The 12,120-nt window shown below is 39.6% G+C and overlaps 1 protein-coding gene across 1 annotated transcript in view; it reads right to left on the bottom strand.

The window, feature by feature from the left end:
* The window catches only part of LOC140211885 (heparan-alpha-glucosaminide N-acetyltransferase), a 349,860-nt gene that overhangs the window by 229,928 nt on the left and 107,812 nt on the right, over positions 1-12,120 (bottom strand). The window contains 1 exon segment of the mRNA XM_072282072.1: positions 1,437-1,449. Within this exon segment, the coding sequence (XP_072138173.1) occupies positions 1,437-1,449 (13 nt within the window).

The raw sequence follows: 12,120 nt of genomic DNA, 5'->3' as shown, positions 1-12,120 counted from the left end.
GGTGGGCAAGGGCATATGACCGTGTGATCTGAGTGCATTTGCATGAGTGGGCTCCTAGGAGTATATCTTAAGCCTGTGCAGCAGTGACTGACTTCCAACAAGGTAAAGGCTTCCAACAAGTCTTCTGCCTGTGCCTGGTACAATGAGAAAAAAGGAAAACAATTAGAGCAAAGGTGCATTAGAACGAAGGCTTAAAGTTGGCAATGATGGGGGAATATGATGGAAGTTTACAAAACCATGACAGGTTTTTAAATCAAAGTATAGAAGACCTTTTCTCATTGGTTGGCACAGAAATGATGAATTCAAGGCTATCACATGAAGCATTTATGCTGCACCAGGCTTATTAGAATATGGAAAGCAGTTATTGAGGTAGGTGTATTTTATAAGTAATTTGCAGAAGTATAGATGAATGGAAAAGCAATGAGAGTAGGTACTTCACCAAAGAGCAAGCACAGGGAAAAGGAGCCAAATTAAATTGCGGACTCTATGTGAATGTGATTATTGGGTTAGAAGCTCTGAGCTGGACAAAAAAGGAAAAATCAAGGGGGATTTTATCAAGAATAAATATTGCATGATTCCTGACTCAGGTTATGGTCATTTTGCAAAGGTCTTGATACATTCCAACAATGACTAAATGTGGACTATTTCTCACATCTTTAGACGAGATAACAATGAAAGTGCACAATTGCCAAGGTTATCCTATTCAGATAAATGGCATAAGCATAAATAGGTATTGTAGCTAGCATTGACATGATGGTCTGAAGGGCCTGTTACTGTACTGTGTAGCTCTGTGATTATATGACTCTATATGCCTTTGTCACAAAAAAAGATGCAAATGTTAATTCACACAGAAGAGAAAATCTGCAGATGCTGGAAATCCAAGCTACGCACACAAAATGCTGGAGGAACTCAGCAGGCCAGGCAGCATCTATGGAAAAGAGTACAGTCAATGTTTCTGCCCAAGACCCTTCATCGGGACCAGAAAAAAAAAAGGACAGAATCTTTTTTATTCCAGTCCTGATGAAGGATCTCAGCCCGAAATATCGACTCTACTCTTTTCCATAGATGCTGCCTGGCCTGCTGAGTTCCTCCAGCATTTTGTGTGCATTGCAAATGTTAACTGACTGGATCTGCAACATCCAAGAGAGGCAGTGATTGTTGAGTATCACTAATGACATTCTGACTGATAACTTCTGACTCAGCTATAATCTCTTCTGGCTAAGATACTGCTCCTAAGGACAGGTACATTGTAGCAACTGGATAAAAACAATCAATAATTCTATTAAACTCAAGGAAATAAATAGTAAAGCAATGGATTAATGGACAAAGTAGATCAGTCAAGGTTGAATATGCTCAATAGTTATACAAGTGTAATGGGCAGAATGGCCTACTCCTCTCTTGGTTAAAGAGATTCAGAACCCTACTGGCTATATTACTATACTTGAGGACCTGCACTGACACCAAGGCAAGTAATGCCCCAACTTTAAAACTGGCACCTTGTTCATGATTTCTCCCCTTTAAGTCTCTATAATCTCCTCCAACTCTGTAACCCTCCTATATCTCTGTGCTCCTCCAATTCTGACCTCTTGCTCCTCTCTGAAAAACATTATTGTGACCTTGCATCTTATTGTCCACCTGCAGTGCTTCCACTGTTACACTCTATTCTGCATTCTGTTATTGTTTTACCCTGTATTACCTCAATGCACTGTTGTAATGAATTGTGATCTGTATGCAAAGCAAGTTTTTCACCGTGCCTTGGTACATGTGACAGTAATAAACCAATTTACCATTTTGTCAAATTTACCAATTTTACTTTTATGGCCAATTATTCTGATGTCAATGCTCCCAAAAAGATCTTGGTTTTTTTCCCTCATTAATGAAGCTCCTTAAAGGCCATTGCTTGGTCATCAATTCCAGTATCTTCCTTTGTAACTTAGTATTTCAATACTTTTTTGTTTTTAAGTGCTCCAGTGAAGTAATTTGGGACAATTTGTTAAGTTAAAGGTGCTATATTAATGAAAATTATTGTTGTTGTTATCATGCATCATACACAACACAGATGTTTATACACCAATGAGTCCTGCCACAGAATGCAGCAGTCATTGATTTGATTTGGATGCAGCAATGCCCTGGGCTAAACATTCAGTCTGACACAGATCAGATTACCAATCTAAACAGAGCCGGAATCTGCTTGCAGTCTAATTTTCTTTGATAGATCTTTTTGTCATTTCAATTTGTCAGGACCAAGATAACCCAAACTGAGCAAAGGACAGTGCACTATGACTGCAGGCTACGTGTTCAGACTGAGGAAAAGGACATGATGGAGCCACTCTTAAAGAGACAGACCTCTTTGTGGTAGCACTGCACAGACTGTTTAAGGGAGGGGCAAAGGCAAATAGGTGGTTTGCTTCTAGCATGGTTTAGTTGACACAGGAGGTCACAATGTAAAAACTGGAAGGTTATCTGATGCAAAGAAGCAAGTGTTTACATGATGCGTTTGGAACTCTCCACTTCTATAAACTGTTGAAACTAGGAGATCCAATTGAAAATTTCAAAATTGCGAGTAATCAAATTTGTTATAAAAGCATTAGGGGACCAAGGTGAGTAGAAAACATTGAAGTACAGATCTTAAACATGAGAAAACCTGTAGATGCTGGAAATCCAAAGCAACACACACAAAATACTGGAGGAACTCAGCAGATCAGGCAGCATCTATGGAATGATACACATCTGATTTAGTAGAGTGTTGAATTGGAATGAGGGGTTCAATAGATAGCCAATACGCTTCAGTGTTGCCCTATAGGAAGCAAGCCTTTGAAAGAATAGTACCGCTTCCATTATGGTTCCCCAAAGAGAAATAATAGGTTTTGTTTACTCTGTGAGATTATTTAATGCCACACACTTCTGTCAGAGATACAAGGCACACTCTCTCATCAGTGCATGTAACAGTGCTGTTGCAGGCAAACAGCCTCCAAGTTAGCTTCTAATTTTTGCCAGCGCCAAAACAACCTGGAACGTAACTTTAAACATGGAGCAAGTTGCCATCTCTTTTATCCACGTGTGTGCTTACACTGCGGTACAATTAGGCTGGGATATTCACCCAAATAATGTAACATTTTCACATGCATTTAGTCTCCAGAAAGTCTTAAAGAGTCAATATGTAAATAGTGATGACTTTCTACCTGATTCCGGATTCATATGCTGTCTCACATGATGGTGTAAACATTACACTACCAAGCCGGACAGCAGTTCCTAAACCACTCTATAACTTCTCAAGAGTAAGTATACAATACTATCATCCAGCAATTCATTTTAGTTTAATTTGCCCTCATTATAGAAAAATTTGGGCATCCAATCAAAAGTTTGGAAAATTGCCTGTGATTTTTAATCCCTCCAAATTTAATGCAGTTCTCCAGGAAAAGCTATTTGTAAGTGACAAAGAAGTACCTCTCCCATATTTTTGATAAAGATCTCAGAGCTAAGTTTATGCATGTTACATCATAGGTTTATCCTGACACTCTAATGCAATCCTGATGAATGTTGCATCACTGGAGGTGCTGTCCTTTGGAAGACAAGTCAAATGCCCCAGCCGCTTGCATTATTTTCATCAACACTCTATTCATTTTGCTACCTTCTGATTGTTTTTATGCATCCCCCTAACCCCTTTAGACTATAAGACCGTAAGATATATAAGCAGAATTGGGCTATTTGGCCCATCATGTCTGCTCTGCCATTTAATCATGGCTGATCCATTTTCCTTCTTAGCCTTCAGATTTTCTGCCTTCTCCCTGTATCCCTTCATCTCCTGACTAATCAAGATTCTATCAACCTTTGTCTTAAATATACGCAATGACTTGGCCTCCACAGCTGCCTGTGACAACAAATTCCACAGATTCACTACTCTCTAGGTAAAGAAATTCTTCCTCATTTCTGTTCTAAAAGTTTGCCCCTCAATTCTGAAACTGTGTCCTCTAGTCTTAGACTCTCTCACCAGAGGAAACATCCTCTCCAGATCCCACTCTATCGAGGAGTCTCAACATTCGATAGGTTTCTTCTGAATTCCAATGAGTACAGGTCCAGAGCCATCAAACATATGAAGATGGTGAAGGAGAAGGTATATTCCTATGACAAACCTTTCAGACCCAGTATCATTTTCATGAACCTCCTTTGAACCCTCTCCAATGTCAGCACATTCTTTCTTTGATGAGGGGCCCAAAACTGCTCACAATGCTCCAAGTGAGGCCTCAGCAGTGCTTTATAAAGCCTCAACATTACATCCTTGCTTTTATATTCTAGTCCTCTTGAAATGAATGCCAACATCGCATTTGCCTTCCTCAACACCGACACAACCTGCAAATTAACCTTCAGGGAATCCTGTACAAACTCCCAAGTCCCTTTGTGCCTCAGATTTTTGAATTTTCTCTCTATTTAGAAAATAGTTTCCCCTTTTATTTCTTCTACCAAAGTTCATGATCATAAACTTCTGACACTGTATTACATCTGCCAGTTCTTTGCCCATTTTCCTAACCTAAGTTCCTCTGTAGCCTCTCTACTTCCTCAAAACTACCTGCCCCTCCACCTACCTTCATATCGTCCTCAAACTTTGCCACAAAACTATCAATTCCATCATCTAAGTCATTGACATATAACGTAAAGAGAAGCGGTTCATCCACTACGCAGCTCCTATTGCTCCACTCTCCTACTAAACATGCGCTTCTACAGTAAACTGCATCTGCTATCTATTTGACCACTTGCCTAATATACACGTGATATTTATTAAATTTAACACTCCCTATTTCATAGCTTATTTTGGCCAGTGATTCACTCAAACCTTTGCACCTTACAATTTGGGTATCATCACCTGTAGGAGAAATCCAAGCCTCTGGTATAAAGTTCACAAAGGGTTTGAACAGAGAATCACAGAATGAGTACACAAAGAGCTCAACCAGATTTATTAAACAGCAAGCCAGCTAACCCATTTTCCCTGCCTGTTCTCTGTGGCCAATATTTTTATTCAGATAATTATAATTAAGAGCAGATCTCATTAAAGTTTGAAGTGTCATACAACAATCACTTGTACAGGTTTTGCACCTTCAGTATCAATTGGAATGTAAAAAATGGAAGCTTGGAGTGGCAATAGGACTAGAAATTAATTTGCACAACACCTGAAAAGTTTTTTTTTGGTGAAAATGATGGTAATGCTGAGTGAATTGATTTTGTACGTTTTTAAATGCTCAAGCATCAGTTGTGAATATCATCTGCTCATGTTGGATAAGAGTTTTTGTGCTACTGAGCAATTTGAGAGAGTCAAATTTGCTTCAATTATGTAACAGTCCTGAAATGCTGACAATTCATTATTTGTACAATATTCAAGCACATTGGTCTGAAAACTAATAGTTGCTGTTCACATACAGAGGCGTGATCAGCTTTCACTGTTGCTCAAGGCTCAGGAACAACATTGTTTAAATGGATAATCACACCAAACCTGGAGTCACAGTTCCGTACTGCTCACTCTGAAAACAGATCCTTCTTTGGATTTTCATCTGCAACTTAAAGAACATCAAGTGCTGGCAGAAAATCAACTTGGTGAAAGAGACTTTGGTCCACCTGAAATTTATTGGTCTCCCAACACATAGAAATGTCCATGGAGGAATGTTGCTGACTGGCACATTCCAGGTTGCAGAAAAACACTGAAGTTTGGAGTACCCATCACAAGGGCACTGTGCAGAAGGACCACTGTGTAAGGTTCTTCTACTAGTGGATAGGGAGGGCCAGGTTAGGTGAGGAAACCCCTCAATTAATTGTTGTAGTAGTATTCCACACAGAGGGCCACATACATGGCAGCAGTGCTATTGATGTGTAGGAATGTATTAGAACAGTATTGAAAGCATTGAATATGAATGTAAAGACTGAAAAGGCATTGTACAGTTCATTCTTGTAATTTTTTTATTATGAATAAAGTTTATTTTGATAAAAAAAAACTAAAACTAATTTAAAAGAGCCCATTTAACTAGACCTAACACTCCTATTCATGGATAACATGGGCATGCAAAAACTACACCTCAGACACCATAAGAATCAAGCACATTATCGTTCAGCATCCAATACATATTCCCCTACGCTTGACAAGGAGATTCATTCTGATCCACCATTCCTGGAGGATAATGTCGATTTAGACTATACTTTCTCAAAAGAGGGTGGCGAGGTGGAGATATGTTTCTACCAAAGGAGGTGTAAGGTACACTTTCCCTCCACGAATCTGCAGGTCACTCCTGGGCAAGGTGCAGCACCTGCTCAGCCCCCCAATCAGGCATGGGAGCAGGTGGTGGATGGTCATATCACAAGTCCCGGTTATGCGACCACTGATGCCAGGCAGACAATCTCTGAAGATTATTGATAATCTTCGGAGATTATCTGAAGATAATCTCTTGGAGCGACAGAGGATGAGAGGTGACCTGATAGAGGTCTATAAGATGATGAGAGGCATTGGTCATGTGGATAGTCAGAGGCTTTTTCCCCAAGGCTGAAATGGCTAGCATGAGAGGGCATAGTTTTAAGGTGCTTGGAAGAAGGTACAGAGGAGCTGTCAGGGGTAAGTTTTTACGGTGAGTGCGTGGAATGAGCTGCCGGCAACATGGTGGAGGTGGAATCAATAGGGTCTTCTAAGAGACTCCTGGATAAGTACGTGGAGCTTGGAAAAATAGAGGACCATAGGTAACCCTAGGTAATTTCTAAGGTAAGGCCATGTTCAGCACAGCTCTGTGGGCCGAAGGGCCTGTATTGTGCTGTAGGTTTTCTATTCTATTCTATATATTGGTTGGGGTCAACCATCTTGTAAAGACACTACCCAGAAGAAGGGAATGGCAAACCACTTCTGTAGGACAATTATGATCGTCTATGTCATACAACATGGCACATGATGATGATGATGATTTCTCAAGGGAGTTCTTTCTCATTTTTGTGATCTCAGAAAATCTTGTTGATACCCATGCTGGTGCCTCACTGCTGTCATGATGAAAGTCAAGTTCACTTTCATTCTCAGTTCTTAGCTTCAGGATCATCCTTGCTCACAGCTGCTAACATAACTAGCTGGCCTGCTCTAGTAATTAAAATACCAGAGTTTGCTGCTCACTGCTACATTACAAAGGACATTTACAGTGTCTATATTCCATTTCAGTGTCTGGAGTAGGCCGAATAGTCTTGGGCATTTGCTGTCATTACTGCTAGCTTGCACTCATGTGGCCATTAGAGCTCCCATTCTCATCACACATATATCTGGCAACAGGAAGACATTATATTCTCTCAATGTGTGTTTGACAGTAGAGTTTCAGAGGATCTTTCTCCAAGTGAATTCAAGATATGCTGGTGATATCATAACAGGTGTGAGACTATATAGTAGCATGGTGCTTAGTGCAATCACTTTAGGGTACCAGAAATTTCTATTTGGGATTCGATTCCCACCGATGCCTGTAATCATTTTGTACATTGTCCCCATGACTGCATAGGCTTCTACTTGGTGATCCAGTTTCCTCCCACATTCCAAAGAAGTACGGGTTAGTGTTATTAAGTTGTAGGCATGCTATATTGGGACTGGAAGCATGGCAATATTTTAGAGCTGCTCCCAGCACAATCTTCATTAATTTGATTTGACGAAAGTGATGAATTTCACTGTATGTCTCAATGTATCAATGTACACGTGGCAAATAAAGCTAATCTTTAATTCTCATGAATCATTCATTCTTAGCCCATCACAGTGTCTCTTATCTTTCCAGTGCTACACTGACCTACATAACGAACTCTGCACTATGCTCTAACAGTTGATCACTCTGTTTCCATCTCCAAATACACCACATATCCAAAGCTACAGTCACAAACACACTACTGTCAGGAACTGAGTGGACATCCTAACTGTGAGGTATCTCCATTTAGTCTATGCTGCACCCTCCAGAAATGAACAGCCAGTAAGTCATTCCTTGTACTCCTTACTGCAATATTTGATCATCAGAAAAACTCAGACACCGTCTGCCACAATGCAGAAATGGGAGGACCAGAAGCCCATACAAGCACAGCCCTAGGGAGATGGGGGAGCAAGTGACAGAGGAAAAGGGAGTAAGGGAGGAGAAGGAAGGCAGTACAAACATATTCATGTGAGTGAATATGACTGCAGATTTTAGAATTGTCCTTTTTCTGACTTAAGATGTTATTTAAGAAGCATGACCACATTGTTTGTTAAATGCTGGGTAATGTCCTCATTTCTTTAGGAGTCACACAACACTATTTTAACACCACAAAAAAAAGATGTGGATAATTAGATTTTTTTCTACATTGACAATACATTTTAGTTGACTGATTTTGATTTTGTCTCTTACATCTTTCACATTAAAAAAAAATTTGGTGGCCAATATTTTTGACCAAGTCCATTCCTAAGTTATGAACACAATGCTTCCTGCTATAAGAAATACTGTAGTACATATATGAGTCCATTTTCTGTGGAATATTCCACACATTCCCCTTTCATTCGTAATCCATGAACTACTATATTGTTTGACATCATTCACAATTCAGAATATTCTTTCTGTCTTGACACTCAGTTACGAATCTCCAACCACTCTCTTAACCAAAGGTCCTCCATTCACCACTTCAATAACCAATCACTCCACTCCTCTCTCCCTCTGAAATTTCATCCTTACATCACTGTGATGATCAAAGCTAAGCATTTACTTTATCCTCTATTATTGCCATTGTTGTTACATTCAAGCTAGGTTTTATCAGACCTGTTTCTTCCTTTATTTATCATGTTTGTACCACATCTTTACCCTTCCTATTTTGGCTCTGTCTATCTTTAATTGCCGCCACAGTTCTTTGCCTTCATGTTGTTACATGACTGTTACATTATGTTGTTACATAATGGTAACATTAAAGCTTAAGTTAAAACATAAAAACATAGAAAAACATAGAAAACCTACAGCACAATACAGGCCCTTTGGCCCACAGAGCTGTACCTCTGCTATCTCCTCCAGATCCATACACACTTTTCCACTGTCACACTTGATTAGTCCTATTCCCTCATGTCTTATCTTCTTGCTCTTCAAATACTTACAGAATGCCTTGGGGTTTTCCTTAATCCTGCTCACCAAGGCCTTCTCATGGCCCCTTCTGGCTCTCCTAATTTCATTCTTAAGCTCCTTCCTGCTAGCCTTATAATCTTCTAGATCTCTATCATTACCTAGTTTTTTGAACCTTTCATAAGCTTTTCTTTTCTTCTTGACTAGATTTTCAACAGCCTTTGTACACCACGGTCCCTGTATCCTACCATCCTTCTCGTCTCATTGGAATGTACCTCTGCAAAACACCACGCAAATATCCCCTGAACATTTGCCACATTTCTGCTGTACATTTCCCTAAGAACATCTGTTCCAAATTTATGCTTCCAATTTCCTGCTTGATAGCTTTATATTTCCCCTTATTCCAATTAAACACTTTCCTAACTTGTCTGTTCCTATTCCTCTCCAATGTGATCACTTTCTCCAAAATGCTCTTTCCCCGAGAGACCTGACACCTGACCAGGTTCATTTCCCAATACCAGATCAAGTACAGCCTCTCCTCTTGTAGGCGTATCTACATATTGTGTCAAGAAACCTTCTTGAACACACCTAACAAACTCCACCCCATCTAAACCCCTTGCTCTAGGGAGATGCCAATCAGTATCTGGGAAATTAAAATCTCCCACCACAACAACCCTGTTATTATTACACCTTTCCAGAATTTGTCTCCCTATCTGCCAAAATCTGTCACCATATCTGAAAGTGAATACATTGTTTCAGTTGTCCTTCTGATAATTTAGGGAATTGTAATCCAGCAGTTACTTTCTTGACAAATTCCTAATACGGTCTATAGTTTGTACAGCTGGTAAATTCCCTCTTACAGTTTCAGCCAAATCCTTGCTTATGTCTTCAAAAATTCATTTTGTTATAGCCTGACCTCTAATTTGTGACCCTCCTGCTTCCTCTTCAAACCCAATATTGATGTTCAATCATGTTACATGCCGGACTGCCTGCTATTTTCTGTCATTACTCATAAGCAAAATTAAGATCATCTGCTGCTTTGTTGGCTCATCCTCCTTCAGGAAAGCATTCAGTAAATTATATCATGCCTATTGCTACTGTTCTTTCTTCCCTAAATACATGCAGCTTAAAACCTCCTTTTATTATTTTTCCTCATTGTACTTTGTTCATATAAACATAGTCTTCTGGTAGGCTATTCCTATCAAATCACACTGCTTTAAAGGCACTATATCAAAGCAACCAGTGTAACTACTGGTTATGTATGTTTGCAGTGAGCTTTAGCAATTCAACTTGCTCTAGCTTAACCTCTTTCTGTTTGAAGATCAGTAGCAGTGTTTGTGCCTGAAGCTATTTCACCTCCCCAGCAGTTCAAACTTTAAGCAATCACAAGGTCAAGCACTGACAAATATAATGATTAAGTACGTAGGTCACAGAGCAGCTCTCCATATTTACAAACCTTCGCTTTCTCAACCACCATACTTCTTTAGACAGCTGAACCACCAACCCCACAGAAATTTTCAATCAATAATCTCCAATCAATATATGATAACAATCTTATTCATTAATATTTTAAATAGTTTCTTTATGAGTGTAAGAAAATCGATGCACTATTTAATTGACAAATTTCATATCTGTCTTAGAGGGAATTCCACGGTCTCATGGTTATTGAATGAAGCCACACTCAGTGAGAGGGCAAGTGGACAAGCAACAAAGTCTCATGTCCTACTGACATCATTTTCTTTTGTACTTAAAGATTTTAAATAGGTACTTCACCTAAGAGCTACAGTGGTGGCAATGTTCATTAATTCTTTTATTTATTTTATTATTATTTGAATATTAAACACTATGGAGGAAGTTTTCAGGCAATCCAGGTCACAAATAACAAAAGCAGAAAATAACCTATTTATAGAGACATGAAGTTATAGAACACTACAGCACAGGAACAGTCCCTTTAGCTCATCTCGTCTATGCCAAACCATTAATCTACCTCGTCCTGTTGACCTGCACCTGGACCATAGCCCTCCATACCAGCCATCCATGTAACCAATCAAATTTCTCTTAAGTGCTGAAATTGAACCCGCATCCACCACTTATGCTGGCAGCTTGTTCCATACTCTCACAACCCTCTGAATGAAGAAATTCTCGTTCATGTTTCCCTTAAACATTTCACCTTTCACCCTTTGCCCATGATCTCCATTTATAGTCTCACCCAGTGGAAAAAGCTTGCTTCCATTTACCCTATCTATACCCTCTTCATCTTGTATACCTCTATCAAATCTCCTCTCAATCTTCCAAGTTTTAGAGAAAAAAGTCCTAACCTACTCAACCTTTTCCTACAACCTTGGTCCTCAAGTCCCGGCAACATTCTTATAAGTTCTCTCTGCGCTCTTTCAGTCTTATTTACAGTATAACTTTCTTGTAGGTAGGTTACCAGAACTGCAAATAATACTCCAAATTAAGCCTCATGAACGCTTTATATATGATTTCAACATAATATTCCAACTCCTGTACTCAATGCATTGATTTATGAAGACCAATGTGCCAAAAGCTTTCTTTACAACTCTGTCTACCTGTGACACTGCTTTCAAGGAATTATGGATCTGTATTCCAGATCCCTCTCTCTACCACACTCCTCGGTGCCTGACCGCTCACCATGTAAGACCTATCTTGGTTGATCCTCCCAAAGCGCAACACCTCACACTTGTCTGCATTAAATTCCATTTACCATTTTTCAGCTTATTTTTTCCAACTGGTACAAATCCCCATGTAAGCTCCGACAACCTTCCTTGCCGTCCATTACTCCTCTAATCTTGGTGTCATCCAGAAATTTGCTGATACAGTTTACCACATTCTTATCCAGATCGTTGATATAGATGACAAACAATGGACCCATCACTGATCCCAGCAGCACTCTACTAGTCACAGAGCTCCACTCAGGGAAGCAGCTATCTACCATCATTTTCTGGCTTCCCCCACAAAGCTAACGTCTAATCCAATTCCCTACCTCATCTTGAATGCCAAGTGACTGAATCTTATTGACCAACCTACTATGCAG

Source organism: Mobula birostris, chromosome 18 (genome assembly GCF_030028105.1).
Source record: "Mobula birostris isolate sMobBir1 chromosome 18, sMobBir1.hap1, whole genome shotgun sequence".
Lineage (NCBI taxonomy): Eukaryota > Metazoa > Chordata > Chondrichthyes > Myliobatiformes > Myliobatidae > Mobula > Mobula birostris.
Note: the sequence above shows the minus strand (reverse complement) of the source record. Positions and strands in the feature narration are given on the sequence as shown.